General features: G+C 44.7%; 2 protein-coding genes across 3 annotated transcripts in view; one reads left to right on the plus strand and one right to left on the minus strand.

Moving 5' to 3' along the window:
- spock2 (SPARC (osteonectin), cwcv and kazal like domains proteoglycan 2) overlaps nt 1-9,125 on the plus strand; it is a 30,610-nt gene extending 21,485 nt beyond the window's left edge. For both annotated transcript variants that reach the window (XM_030106068.1, XM_030106067.1), the window contains 8 exons: nt 1,323-1,437; nt 1,808-1,913; nt 4,305-4,413; nt 4,603-4,737; nt 6,385-6,603; nt 7,021-7,083; nt 7,898-8,029; nt 8,578-9,125. In XM_030106068.1, the coding sequence (XP_029961928.1) occupies nt 1,323-1,437; nt 1,808-1,913; nt 4,305-4,413; nt 4,603-4,737; nt 6,385-6,603; nt 7,021-7,083; nt 7,898-8,029; nt 8,578-8,723 (1,025 nt within the window). In that variant the 3' untranslated portion in view covers nt 8,724-9,125. The remainder of the gene's footprint in view (nt 1-1,322; nt 1,438-1,807; nt 1,914-4,304; nt 4,414-4,602; nt 4,738-6,384; nt 6,604-7,020; nt 7,084-7,897; nt 8,030-8,577) is intronic.
- Nucleotides 9,126-10,460: 1,335 nt separating this feature from the next.
- On the minus strand, nt 10,461-14,519 carry tysnd1 (trypsin like peroxisomal matrix peptidase 1). Its single transcript, XM_030106066.1, has 4 exons — nt 13,320-14,519; nt 12,258-12,388; nt 11,970-12,155; nt 10,461-11,765 (listed from the first exon to the last, which is right to left on the minus strand). The coding sequence occupies exons 1-4, from the start codon at nt 14,393-14,395 to the stop codon at nt 11,563-11,565; spliced, it is 1,596 nt and encodes a 531-aa protein (XP_029961926.1). The 5' UTR covers nt 14,396-14,519; the 3' UTR covers nt 10,461-11,562.
- Between the last annotated feature and the right edge of the window lie 888 nt (nt 14,520-15,407).

Consider the following 15,407-nt stretch of genomic DNA (forward strand, 5'->3'; position numbering starts at 1 on the left):
GTCTTCAGTCTAAGCAATTATACTCTGAGAACAGCCTCCACCAACAGGCAGCAGTAATAATGATAATAATAATAACTGAATGAGAGCGAGAGCCTGAAATGTAGAGAGATTATATTGTATGGTGAGATACTCTATAGTCTGCATAATCAATTCCACCTCGGATGTGAGGACAGCCGCAGATAATGGTTCCAGTGTTGACAGTCTAAATGTACATGATGTCTGCATCTGGCATCGCGGCCCGGCGTCACTGTGCCTCCCCAGCAGAGGAGAAGGCGGTTATACAAGCGGCTCAGCTCTGACAGGAGGGTGTATTGTTTTGGATTTGCTTCTCAAATCAGATATCTGTCAGTTTGCCTCAATAATCCCGCGATGCAGGCGGCATTAATGTGTTCAGCCAGCAGAGAGGACAAGAGAGGGGATCCTAAGCCCGCCCGCTCAATTATAAACAGCCCCATAAAGCGGGACGCAGGAAGAGCAGGAGGTGAATGAATGCATGATTTACATGTGCTTCTATCATGTAGATGAAAACTGCGATGGCAGTGTGTGAATAGGCACTTACTCCCGCTCAGCGCTCTGATGGATAGAGCAGATGAATAAAGGCTGGGGGGGAGTTAAAGAGAATCCAGGTGACGTCCAGGTCGGGCTCCAGCAGGCCTGCGAGGAACAGACAGCTGTGACATATGAGTGTGCGTGAGGCGCTGACACCCGGTCCAGCGTTAGCTGCGAGCGGCGAGTGTGATGGATGGAGCAGAGCCAGCTAACCGTCCAGGCTTTAGACGACATCGCAGGATGCATTTGTCTGCTTTGTCACCTAAAGTGTTCTGTTAGATTTAAATAAGTGAATCAAAGACGTCTTCCAGTGATGGCAGAGGCACTTTACAGCGTCCAGGTCCCCTTTTGTTTGAATATATTAACTGTATTTTGAGAGTGATTGAACATCATTGAGATGATTAGGCGTAAAAAAAACAAGAGCAGCTGAGCCCAAAAACAAACAAATGTGCCTCATCATGTTCAGTGTTCCTGTCACTGTGTCATTTTCATCATCAATAATGAAATTCCTGCTATTCCCTCTGTAAACCACAGAGTGACTCACAATGCTTATTTGCAACAATGCACGGCCACCAGTTCTGCACAGCTCTAATGATTTAGACCGCCTCTCAGGTTTGTGCTGAGCAAGTACGGACGAGAGATTTGGGATTTGAGGCCGTTTGCAAAACATGGAGCGATGGGAACAGAAAGACAGCCAGATGGCTGAGAAAGTGTAGCTGTGGGGATGCTCCAGTATAGAACTAATTTTCTGCTTTTTTTTTTTTCTTTCCCAGATGTAGACACTACCAAGGACCCGTGTCAAAAGGTTAAGTGCAGCCGACACAAGGTGTGTATCGCCCAGGGCTACCAGAGAGCTGTGTGCGTCAACCGCAAGAAACTTGAACACAGGTGAGTGTTTGTAGCTCCTGGGCAAGAACCGACTGATTCCCCAAACATACAGAAAGTCAAAATCCCCCCCCCAACACACACACTAACATGAGGTGAACACAGCAGAGTTTACACACCGCGGTCCGCGATGGACTGGAGTGTGTTTCTCTGCCCAGCCGCGGAGGCAATAATAAAGCCTGTTTGTACACCGGTGTGGTCTGACCGCCTGCTGTTTAATGATAAGCTAATACATTCAGACAACATTGTGGAGGACTGTTTGTTTCCTGCGCAGGTTAGTGCTGCCGTGTCTGTAGCACCGAATTAGCACGGAGCTTTCTGTCTCCGCTGGACTTCAGCGAGACTGAAGCGTTGTGTGTCCTCTGTCATCCAGGCTGAAGCAGCCGGCTCTCAGGTCTCCTGATGGGAACTGTCAGCCCTGTCCCATCTCCTCCACCGGGCCCGTGTGTGGATCAGACGGTCACAACTACGCCTCAAAGGTACGTCCGATCGCATGCATTCCCGCAGGGTTTTGGATCACAGCGTGCTGCAGTCAGTTTTAGACCTGTAATTTCCACAGATGTATTCGAAACAAACGCTAATTAAATCTCTGGTGGTTGATGGAGGGCCTGCGACTCTAAGTCGTCTCTCATGGCAAGGGCTGTCCGAAAGCGCCGGGAATTGATTGATCCGCTTTGACGTGGGTGACCTCTTTCAGTCCACCGGCCAAAATGTGTGTGCTCCTCCTGTCCTCAGCTGACGGCGCCCTCAGATGCAGGAGGACTGCTGAGTCCTGGCCGGATGGTTTGGCCTCCCCGTGTTGTGTCACACGCTTTGATGTTTTAACCTCTCATCCTGAAAGCTTCTTCAGCCGCCAGCTGGTGGTGGAGTCCAAGGCTATAAAAGCACTGACAGTTTGTGGAAGTCACATTGTGAGTCGCTGACCCACTCAAATAAACCCGTGGTTACCAACTTTCTTTACCCACTGTTGTAAATCAATTTGAGGACTAGTTTTTTCTCGATGTAATCCAACTCTTCCACTGCATTACTTGTATATATGGTTCCTCTTTTTTGTCCTTATGGACAAACTCCATTGGTTGCTTTCTCCCACGAGGAAATTCAAGGCTTATCCATTAATCCCACCTTTCCTTGCTGCCTGTCTTGTATGTATTTGTGCTTTAATGAAGGTCAGTGCAGATTCGATTTGGTATCCACGCAATTCAAATATTTTCCTGACACACAAGGACAGGGGGAAAACGGCAGCATTTCAAACATTCACCTGAATTGGGCTTACAGCAGTTCCACAGAAAAGCCCTGAAGAGACAGAGAGGGAAACATTGTCAGAGGATCTGGGGGAAAAAAAAAACAAAACCTTGCATGCTTGTATTCAAGCCCAGTAAGACTGTGAGGGTGAAGCATGTCCACTCCAAGGACAAAACAGCCAAGTATCAGCAGAACAATGTGGTGTATGAGGCTCCATCCTGAGAGAAATGGTCAGACTCTCGGGCCGGGAACGAAAACAACCTCCTGATGAAACAGCACAGCGGCTCACATGTGGTCTGAGTGACTCGAAACTCCAAAACAGGTTTAAAGCCAAAGAGATTGATCTTTAGTTTGAGCTGAAGAGGCGCTTTTAAAATATGAAGCAAAAATTCTCCAAAGATTTCCTGCTGCCTGAATGCAGATTTACAACATTCAAAATGCTGAAAGCTTCATTTTAAAAACGCTGAACACGGAACAGCAGTTTAAATCTTCCTAATGGTGATTTCATTTATTTTTTATTGAAATTAATAAAATGTAATTTTGTGGGATGTAATTTGTTGAACCACACTGAATCGTATTCGACTTTCCTATCTACTTAATGCAGTGTTAAGATGTCAGAGTTCTAATTAATTCCACAAAAAAATAATAATTGCAAAGTTTCTTATTTGATAATGAAACAGTGCGATTAAAAAAATGAAAAGTAGAAACAACTGGTGGATGTGGGTGAAGGGTGGGATTTCTTGGCAGGAGAAGGATACAGCTTTTCCTACAAGTGAGGAACTGAAATTTTCCGCGTTGTAATATTTGCTTCTTTCATCTGTTTAATTCAAGTAGGAGTTGTGGGGGGTTTCTGAGTGAAGGGCACAATCAGCTTATCAATTAACCTAACAAGCTTGTCCTTGGATTCTGTCTGGATCCACAAGAGAACGGAGTAAAATGTAACCTACGTCTTCCTGATATGATGGGACAGTGCTGAGTCTCCAGAACCAGCATGTCGCCCTGCTTTTTAACCCAAACATGACACATTTTACCAGTGAAGGCAGGGTTTCTCCAGGACTAAGAGTCACGTACACTCAAATTCATGCCTACAGAAAATCTAGAGTCACCAACTACCAAAATGCATATTTTTAAGAATGGCCCCAGAGCTCAGACTGGAACCGGAGATGTTCTTGCTGTGATACAGGAGTGCTAATCGCCACTGCTGTCAATGTACATATGTTAACATAATGCATCATGCATTATGAATAAGGAAGCGACACAAACCTCGCACATTCAGAGCAGAACGGTGTGAGGAGACTCTCAGGGGAGAAACTGAGACTGAGATCCATGATATCAGGCCCCAGAAGGACCAATAGTGTCTTGTGGTGACAGAATTCCATCTGTTTATTGATTAATGCTTTATCTTTTGGATGACTGTGGGTGACCTTGTGTGCGAGTAGAGGTCAGGAAACACACACAGGAGCAGGACTCAGATTTGAATTAAGGCCTACAGTCGGTCACCTCATGAATATTTGATTTGCATCGCAGCAATAACTCATTTTACTTCACCTTTGTGTCCCCTTGTCACCGGCGGGTGTGTGTGTGTATGTGTGTGTGTGCATTCATGGCTGTATATGTGTGTGTTGCAGTGCAAGTTGGAGCAGCAGGCGTGTCTTACAGGGAAGGATCTCACCCTGAAATGTTCAGGTCTGTGTCCTTGTCCAACCGCTGCCACCACATCCAAGGAGAGTAAATATGGTAAGGACGAGCAAACAGTAACATCAGCAACATGCAGGAAAAGATACTGAGTGCACACGCGTTAAATGGGAATTTACTGGAGGCTTCTCAGCCGTTTTTATTATTCTCAGACTGTCACTCACAATCATCATAAACCAGTGCAACAAACGCCACATCCTCTCTGCCTGCCTCTCCCTCTGGCCCACACAGAGAGCTGCACCGGACAGGATCTGGCTGATCTCGGCGAGCGTCTGAGGGACTGGTTCCAACTCCTGCAGACCAATGCCAAGCAGAACAACAACAGCAAGCCCGGGGCCAGAGCGGCCTCGGCCAGCACCACATCAGGTCAGAGCCGCTACGTAATGAATTCCAACTGCATCAGGAGCATGTCTCAGTACTTCAGTTACAGGTAGTGTGCTATAAAATTGTCAAAACAAGTCATTAAATGGGATTTTATACCTCGGTGAAGACAAAGGCAGTTCCAGATGGTACTGCTTCGACACTCTTTACTGCAGCTCTTTGTGGTTTTACTCACAACTCTGGATGTCTAAATAATAAACACACATTTGTGTCCCATGAATGCCTAAGCTGCTCATCTTCACTGTTTTCAAGGTGTTGGTTGCCACGATCAACAGTAAGCCCGTCCATTAGCAAATTTAAATCTAACTTTACATCTCTGCTCGTGCTGCTTCCACCCTTTTCTGTAGCTCTCACCGGACTAAACAAGCAAGAAATCTCTGGTTGTTATATTTTTGGACACATTTACTCCACTCTAAGTGGTTGTGGATCAACATGCATCACATGTTCACATGCTTCATATTGTAAGCAGGAATAAATATTTATGGTTTGGTCGGTAAAGGGAGAGCCTTATCACTCTCAAAATATTGCAGCTTTTAAAGTCTGAAGTGAGAAATCTTGATAATAGGTTGGTAGTATTGAGTAATAGTGCACTTTGCTTATCAGGAAGTGTTTACACAGGCTATGAATACATCCGCTTCATGTGGAGATTATTTCTTCAGAATAAATAAGATACTGATCATTTTAAAGATAAACTCTTCTGTGACTTATTCAGTTGCTTTGAAGTAATTCAATGCACCCAGTTTGTTCAAATGTCTATCTGTGTTCTTGTTTATATAATTTATATTAGTATTCATTTTTTGTAATAGACCTGAAAATATTCAGTGATAAAACAATAAATGAGAATTCATATTTTCTTCCAAAGTATGTTGCAAAAAAAACTTTGATACTAAATTGCACAAGACATACCCTCAAATTAAAGGTTGAATTTCTTTTTGGAAACTTTTCTTTAAAAAATATGTTTTTCACAAATATTGTAAAAGTTGTTCAGAATAGCTTGACACTGTATTAATAATAATGGAGAATACAGGTTACACCAAATGCAACAATCCTTTACACCAAAAGGCTGAACCCTCACTTCAAAACAATCGTCAACAAGGTCAACCGAACCTTGTGTTTTATTCCAGTTATGTCTGCAGCATTAACATTCACTGAGAGTATACAGTAGAAATCTCTTAGCAGTGTCAGTTAAATGTCAAAGTATTCAATACTGTGTCACCTCAGAGTATCATAATGCGTCGTGATTCGGTGGAATGCATGGCGGAAAGGGCAGAGTCCACGCCCCGCGTTGAAGGGACGAACACAAATGTTGCTTGTGGTCTTAACGGTCTGAGACTCTTCCTGTCAAAATGTGGAGTATAACTTCCCTTTTTATTGCCTGTGGGCAAAACCAAACACTCAATAACATGATTTTGTGAATAACATCAAAGTCCTGCATGAATCAATAATGACTACTTCGTATGAGACAAAGTGTGTGCTGCATGTGAGGAATCCTCATCCATGAAGACATTCATCAGTTTTTGACCACTTGAATAGGAAACAGAACATATTTCAGAGCTCACTTGCATTGTTGTCTTTTTTTTTATTTTGCATGTGTGTGTCCTGATAAGAAATTGTTTGTCTCTGTGTTGGCAGTGCTGGACAGGAGCCTGGTGGCCAGCTGTAAAGACTCCATAGGCTGGATGTTTTCCAAGCTGGACACCAACAACGACCTGTACCTGGATCAGGCCGAACTGGCCGCCATCAACCTGGACAAGTACGAGGTCTGCATCCGGCCCTTCTTCAACTCCTGCGACTCCTACAGGGACGGGAAAGTCTCCACCGCCGAATGGTGCCTCTGCTTCTGGAGAGAGAGTGAGTGTCGTGGCGGCGGCCGCGTGCCCGCAGGCGTGGGCACGTCTGGGTGTTTGTGAGCTGACATTTTTCCCTCTTGGCGGACACGTTCTAACTCCAAGGCGCTCGGCTGCCCCCAGGTGCAGCCTGCCTCCGCGCCGAGAGCCGGTCCAACACTATTTGTCTTCCCACTGCTCCTCCTGTCCCCCGTCCTGTGGGGTGAAATAGTCTCCGCGAGGCACTGAAAACATTGCTGCTGCTTGTTGACAGCATGCTTCTCCCACAGCTTTCAGAGATTTGAGCGCATCAGTTAACCAACCCAGCAGAAACTAGCTCATCTCTTTAGGAAGGAAATACTTGAGAATTGGAGAAAGTTTCTAATTGTGCCTTCATTTTTATTTGTTTTAGATTTTAAATATAACTGTCTCTTCTTTTAAGAGCCTCCCTGTCTGGCTGAACTTGAGAGGATCCAAGTCCTAGATGGCGGCAAAAGAAAGTTTGGTAGGTATCTGACTTCCCATAAGAGGATTTCAACCCAATTGGATCTGTCTTTCTTGGTCGAGGGTTTCATCGAGCAGATGACAAGCAGGAGGTGGGGATTAATCCCCGATCAGTCTTGTGGATTATGACTTGATACTGACAGACGGAGGGAAGAGGAAAGCGGCTATTGGTCCGCCTTACATGTATGTGTAAGCGGGTGTGAATATGAACGCGTGTGTGCGCGCACTGCAGATTTTGGCTGGCTGACTGGGCTGTGAGTCAGGACTCTCCAAGGACACAGAGCGGCGAGCGGGGGGCAGTCTGCCAGCCCCACGCTCAGATGTTTCCCCTGAAAGAACAGACAGACCGTTCAGTTTTTACCCCCCCCCCCCCACCCCAAGTCTCATTTGCATTACTGCTACAACATTATAAAAAAAATCCAGCTGAGATATTAAGACAAATCTATTCATCTCCCAAGATTTCATGTGAGAACGGCCCCTACTTCAAAACTGTGTTCACATTAAAAAAACCACCAACATTTTCCAGTCATGTTTTCACTGTGTAACATGAATATTAGTCAGCCGATCCTGCACCCCCCCAGTATGCTGCAGTATGCTGACTTGGTGCTTATTTCTCAGTATCTTGCCCTATGAACATATTTTGTATTCATGGAATATGAAATTGGCTGCCACATACAGCACATGCATTACCCCCTCGCTCCGGCTCAACGCCATATATGATGAGGCAGAAGGCAGGGTGTGTTTGTCTGTCTGGGGTTCGGAGGGATCGCCGCGACTTTTATTTATTTGTTCGGCTGTGTGCTCGCCGTCGCCAGGTCGATTCATTCCCAGCTGCGACGAAGACGGATACTTCAGGAAGCAGCAGTGTGACAGGGGAGAGTGTTGGTGCGTGGACCAAAATGGAGGCGAGGTGGCTGGATCGAGGATCCGTGGCAAGCCGGACTGCGGTGAGTCCTGCGGGTTTAAAAGTCATCCGAGAACATCGGAGAAATCAAATTTAAAATCGACAGGAAAAAAAAACCAAATCATGTAGGTTAAAATGGAGTCTTCTTCTCTACATGCATTTTGCACAAGGTTCCCTTTATGTTAACGGGCTGAGGGCGAGCGCAGCGTCACTCACTGCAGGGACCGGCGTCACATTCATGTGTCCGGAGTCATTTGCATGCCAAAGCGCCGCTTGTCACTGTGAGAAAAGTCTTTCAAGATAAATGAGAGCTGCTTGGACTGAACCTGCGCCTGATAAGAATGGGTCCCCTGGCAAGGTTCAGAAACAGCTATTAAAATCCAGACAAAGTCAAACATATGCCCCTTTTCTTCTCCACCATTGCTGGCAATGTTTTAAATTGATTTTAGGGATTTGTGCCTGGTGGAGGAGGAACTCCGTCTAAGTTATGAGGAAGGCATGGAGAACACAATTTATTGCAACGTTCAAGACAGCCACAGTTGATAGTTCTGTAACCCTCTGAATTTTTTTCTTCTCCCTGTCTTTCTGCAGATTATGAAATGACTTACTCGGGTGATTTTGGTAGCGGTGTCGGATGGGAGGATGAGGAGGAGAAAGAGGCTGAGGAGACTGCAGAAGAGGCTGAAGAGGAGGAGGGAGAGGTGGGAGAGGTGGATGATGGGGGATATATCTGGTAAAGTGCCAACGTGCAGTCCAGCATCTCGATGGTCCCACATACACACACACACACACACACACGCACACACACAGATCCTATAAAGAGATGGACATGATGACGCGCTCACACACTCAGAACAACACTGGTTGGTGGAAAAGCAAGGGGGAGGGTTGCACAGGCTGGGAGGGTGAAAATAGATGCTGTGGGAGTATTTAATGTTCCTAAAATGGGAAAGGGGAGGGGGAAATATCACTGCTAAGAAATTATGGGTCTGGAGTCCTGAATTTTGTCCTTCATACTTGTGAATCTTTGTTCTCTTCCGTTATATGTCCTTCAGACTATCTTTGAGGAGTTTTTAGCTGATGCATTATGGAGACTTTAAGAAGCTGCAGGTGCTCGTCATGTGCTTGCATTTAAAAAATAAAAAAAGAAGAAGAAGAAGAAGCAAGACTGGGTGCAATTCAGTCGTCCAAATTGGCCTCTTTCATCTTTTCTGTTTGCAAATTAACAACATTTAGAGAAACAGTTTTTTGGGAGGAAACTGACTAATAAAAGCAAGGAAGCCACTTTGGAATACTGAAAAACACCCTTTCACGTTACTGTTCTCATGTCAAACGCTTCAGCTCATATGTGACAGTTGTGCTCTGTCTCATTCATGACTTAAGAGGTTTCTCTCGCGTCACCCTCTAGCTTGTATATAATGTGTGTTATCAGAAGACGGAATGTCACTTATTAGTCCTGTAATCAACGCCTTTGGAAGACGGGCAGAGGAAGCTGCTTAGTGGACAAGTGTACATCGCATCATAATGTGGATCAGTTTATGTGTTTAATAAAAAAAGAAAACAAATAAAACGAACTCATCTACGTGGCTCAGCGGGCCACCATACATCCGGGTCATGTTTTATTTGTTGTCAGATTTGTGCACAACTTTGCTCCATCGATGCAGAAACTCAAGCAGACCCTGCACTTGAAGTACTGACGAATATTGGCCCTGCAGGCCTTAATTTGAGCTACTTAGGATGTAAAGAAAAAATGATTATTTGTGTATTCTTTAAGAATATTTGGTGTTTTTTCAATTTAGTGAAAACAATCAAGGTAGCATCATTAGAAAGTGTGAGCTTTATAGCCCCAGATATAGAAGACTAAAGTACTGTTGTCCTACATGATGTTGTTCCTAAAGAAGAAAGTGAAATATGACTTGCTAGAAACTTTGTATTCTATTATTGTGTGTGATTCACAAAAAAAAAAAACAGCATGGTCTTTGAAACAGATTCAGCTTAGGATATCAATATTAACCTCCAAACATTCCTTCTCACAGAGGCCTTATGTGGGCTGCTCTAAATCTGCTCCATCGCCGGTTATCTGATTCACATTCAGTCGTATTTCAGCAACTGTTGTACTTGAAGGACTCGGATGCATTCGCATCAAATTGAGAGAAGAATCCAGTTTTGCTTTAGGGAAGCACACACAAAACTATGCAAATATATAAATTAATAAAATGATGGTAAACACTGCAGTAAATAAAGTGTTGACTGAAACAAATATTCCAAAATAAAATACTTTTGTCATTTGTTCCCTCCAACCTCTGTTTGTTAATGACATCTCCCATCTCGGTGGTAAAATGTATTATTAAAAAAAATACTTGTAAATTCATAACAAAGCCACCAATGTCAGTCGGAGGTTCGAGACAATTTTCAGAGCAACTGACCCGGACAGCCAGAGTGAACACTTCTGCAGCTCTTACAGAAAAGAAGAAAAAAACCCCACTATTTCAAAGACACAAGTCTTCCTCTGTGAGTGAGCTATTCCCAGAGGAGGAGATCTTATTGTTCGCTCCCCTCTCCTCTTGCCTTACCTCATTCTGAAGTGAAGTGTACCTTATAGCTATGGGAAACCGGCAGAAATGAGATACAGACCCGGCTCTGCATATCAGCACTTCTAACAGCACAATGCCTATAGAAACGTCTCTCCTCGGGCTCCTCGGGACTCTGCTCGAGCCGCTGGCTGTGAACCATAGAGGCTGGCGACAGCGAAACAGAAAACGTTCGGCGTGCCACAGCGCCGGCACGTCCTCGGGAGCTCGGGCTGGGAAAGCTTGTCCTCGCATTGTGAAAAATGACAGTAACCAATCCTCTGAAATGTCATTTCTCAGTTTCGCATTTCTGTGATAATGGAAATCAGTACCAGTAATGTCCCAGTGGGTGAAACCTCAAATGTGTGAGCTGTGAGTGGGTATGCCTTCCAACAGATGTTTGAATACCTGATACCGACAGCAGTCCGCTGGCTACCCAAAGGGACCAATCATTTTCAGCCGCCTGTCAGCTCATTATGCTGAATATTCCTGCTGTTTGGCACAAACAAGTCATATACAGTATACCGGGAAAATCTGAGGCTGCGCTTTCAGAAAAGATGTCTTTTCGGTGAAAATGTGAAATTAGGTTTTCTTCAAAGCTGGAAACCATTGAATGCTGTCGAGCGAGTGGACAATCAATATTATTTTATGCAGCTGCAGTGATGTGACGAACATACCATACACCCAGGAGGGAATGAATGCCAGAGTGAAGGCTTGTAATTACGTTATAGTGCAATGAATCAATAATAGTATTGTTTAAAAGCTGACTTTGTTAAGATGAAATGCTTTCACATACTGAGAATTAATTGTGGTTTAGTTGCTTTTACACATTCAGTGTTGTGACTGTTTTCAAGAAGAAATCAATACAAATATTGGGAAATATAATTTCACATTTAACAAATTCACACAGTGTCAGTTTGATTGTGTAAAGTGAATTAGGCCACAAAATGCAATGATTAAACATCAGATTGATATCTGTTACATCTCAAAGTGCAATCACCCTCGATTACAGTTTGCTCTGAGCACCTTGGAGTCTCCACACACTTCTGACTTGGTTTTCAGCGCTGTCCAGCACCCCGAACACACTGACATCTCCTGTCTGACGAAAATCCTGCAGCAGATTCTGAAAAACAGTCACTGGGATGCAAAAGTTGAGGTGTGGGTAGGTCACCTCAGTGGCCAAGTCCCTGGCGTTGCTGGAGACAATACCTGCAAAACAGCAAAAATAAGAAAAAATAAACGCTTATTTTCTCTTTTATATTTTTACAATTGCAGAAAAGAGAGAACAGCCTGAGCTGAAGTGTTTACATGTTTGTCCTCAACACAAAATGTCACAGTGAAGGTTTTCTCGATCACTGTGTGCCCCCCACTGTTCAAAGCAGCACATCATTTTCCGGCTGAGAGCTTCCTCACCAAGCAGCTCTCCTGAGTGTTTCTCAACCACGGCGCCCCCGCTGGCCCCTGCCTGTACTGCACAGGTAGTCTGGAGCATGACGGGTTGTGAATCCAAGATGATGGCCTTGGAGAGGACGCCGCTGGTCAGGGATGGGCCACACCTCCGGCCCAAACCGCCGTATCCCACCACGACAACTGGCTGACCTGGAGGCAGAAAGGCGCAGCTGGCACCGTCATTACAGACCATCCCAAGCAGCAGCTTCCTGTGAATTAGAAGTATTCCCTTGAATGTGTCTCAAAACCAACCTGGAGTAAAACTCTTGGCCATCCGAGGGGCCACGGCTTCTGGGAATGGGACTCGCATCTCTACTAAAGCCAAGTCATAAGGCGAAGACGCTTTAGTGGAAAACACCACATCACCCACAATGTGACGGACCCTGAAACAAAAACAACCAAAATAAACATTTAAGTTTAATGATTCAGCTTTTCAGCACTGTAAACAGAAACAATACATGATGAAGCCTCTATGCAGGACATTTTCACAAACATGTTCAGCATCACAAATACGCTGTGTTGCTCCATGTGCAACGTTTCAGAGAAGTGTTTTATAAAACCTAGTCTTCGAGACCAACAGCTCGAGATGTTTTCTCTGTCTCTGCTTCAAAACACCTGACACACATGAATGACTCATTATCAGGCTTCTGCATCGCTGGATGACTTCCACATACAGTTGACTCAGGTGTAATCCAGCAGAAAGCTGATTTTTAGATTAATATGGAGCCATATTACACATATTTAATTAGGAGCTCCAACTGGAACATTTGTGATTTCTATTGCCTGATTCATATTCTTATTTATGCTTTTAAAGATAATGTGGCATGCCTAGCCAATGAGACTGCAATACCTGACACTATGTACTTAAAATTAGAAGTGGACCTGAATACAAGTTGAAAATATCTGGACATTTTTTTGATGAGTGTACTGCTCTATTTTGAATTTGTATGTGCATTAATCTGGCTTTACAAAAGGATTAGATATTGATGCATCAAAAGAGAACTCCCTTTACATATCCATCAGAGCATTTCATACACATCAGTATCATAAATACAAAATTGCATGAGACAAAACTAATAGAAACAGAAAAGAAAAAGGTCAATTGGATCTAATACCTGTTCTGGGAGAAAAGAAATAGACTGCTCCAACTTTTGTTTGTTTTCCAAAAGAAAAGTGGCTAAATCAGAGTTAATACTAACAGTATGAACACTTCTTGCTACCCTTCCCTTATCATGATCAATACATATGGTTAATTGGGCCTTCAAATCTAATCTCTTCCAAAGCACAAAAAGTGTTGAGTTTCCCTGCTGTCACCTGTCCTTGTGATGAAACTTCAGGGTGAGTGTTGACTTTCCATTGGCAACATGCCGGCAGGTTACAACCAGCCGAGAGGTGACAGCAACACCTGAGCCCCAGAACTGCCCGCTGTCCACAAAGCACACAGTGGGGTATCTATAAGCCTCTGACCCATGAGCTGCGGTGGACATGCAGAGGTTTGCTTCCCCCGGATGCTGCCACGTGTCTCTAAGTGGATCTTCACCGCTCAGACAGTTGATGACAGTTTTAAAGATGGCTTGGACGGAGCACACCAGAGTGAGGCCGATCCACTCGCTGGCCTTCCAGCCAAACGGAGACACGATGATCCCAATGAGACGCACCCTCTCTGATGCATCATCCACTGCAAACAGCCCTCCGCCTTCAGTGCCTGGCAAGCAGCGGGCATCTGTCAGGATGACAGCGTTGTCCTCACCGGCGAGGTTGCTGACGATGCCCCTGCTGAGGGTGCTGATGAAGAGGTCCAGGCAGACAGAACCGAACGGTGACCCGCAGGCAACCACCGGGCAGCCTTTCTGCAGAGCTGAGCTGCTCTGCCTGGGGATGCCCTCTGACCCCTGCAGGCTGGGGGCCTCCACACCTGTCCTGAGCACAGCGAACCAGCTGAGGAGCTGAGCATCTCTGATCAGCTCCTCATCTTCAGTCTCGTCGCCATGGAAACGCCACTGGTCCACCCCTTGGAAAAGTGTCTGGAAAGCCCGTTTGAAGTCCACACAGTTCACCAGCATCAGCAGCTCGGCCGCAGCTCCCTGCAGCAGCGGTGTTCTGCTCCTGGGTGGGCTCTGGTCCGAGTCCAGACCTCGCCGGGCAGCAAAGTTGACGCGGATTTGAAGATTGTCGGTGAAGCTGCGCGGGGGCAGGAAGAAGCGGTCGTCCGAAAAAGAAGACAGCAAACCTTTGTCAGCGAGGAACCGTGAAAATGGGAGGCCAGTGCAAATAATAGTTCCAGTTTGAGGATGGACGACAACACCGCTGCAACTCGCGGATTTCTTTGCGGAAACAGCCTCTGACACTTTGACAACACAGCAACATCTCTCCACCTCCTTCAGCTCCATGATGCTCTCGTGCCACCGTAACAGAGGATCGCTTAAAAGAAAAAGTTCGACAAAAACATTTACAGCTTGTCAAGAAAAGTCTCCACACGTGTAAATGACAGTATCCAACATGTTTTCTCATCAATATTCTCCTCCGGTTCCCGACTTCCTGGTTGCTTCAACGTGATTGGTTGAAATATAAACACCAGGAACTGAGAGCCAATAGCAACGAAGGGGGCGGGACTACCTTGTACCCTTCCAGCACAGCGTGTCCTAAAGAGAGGAGTCTTATCATGGACTTTATACAGTCAGGAATAGAGACAGGGCCCCAAACAAACAGGAATAAGAATAAAACCACCAGATTATAGCAACAAAAGCTACGCAATGAACACTTAGATACACAGAACTGAAAAGGAGTCCAAAAGTACAATGAAAAATATACTATTGTTTGGAAAGAAGCAATGTAAACGAAACCATGAGGTACCACAAGGCTTTTGTTCACTCTCTATATGAAGGAAAAAATAGAAACAAACAGTAACCGAATAGAAGAGAAATATAAATAAAAATAAACAAAAGTAAAAGTGAAAGAAACACTGATCTTATATAGTTTCTGTTCAGCTCAGCTTCAGTTACTGAGGATCTTGCATTTTCCACAGGTCAATTATTCACTTTTACAGAACACAAGCCAAGTGGTGAGCACCTGATTGTCCCTGATTTGATTTTTGTCCTGTGTGAGTGTGCATGTTCTGCTTATGCATGTGTGGGTTTTCTCTGGGTTGTGTGGTTTCCTCCCACAGCCTAAAAACACTCATTTGAAGTTAATTGGTGACTGCAGAATTGCCCATACGTGATTGTATTTCTATGTTTGTTCTGGTGGTCAGTCCACAGTGGAATCTGCCTTCCTATGTGCTGAAGGTGAATAGATGGAAACTGTATCTGGATACAATGTACTGTGAATGTAAAATATAATACTTGCAGGACACAAAACACTGAAAAGGGAAAGAGCTAGATAAGTGTAATGTGCACCCAGAAT

This window comes from Salarias fasciatus, chromosome 13 (genome assembly GCF_902148845.1).
Source record: "Salarias fasciatus chromosome 13, fSalaFa1.1, whole genome shotgun sequence".
Taxonomy (NCBI): domain Eukaryota; kingdom Metazoa; phylum Chordata; class Actinopteri; order Blenniiformes; family Blenniidae; genus Salarias; species Salarias fasciatus.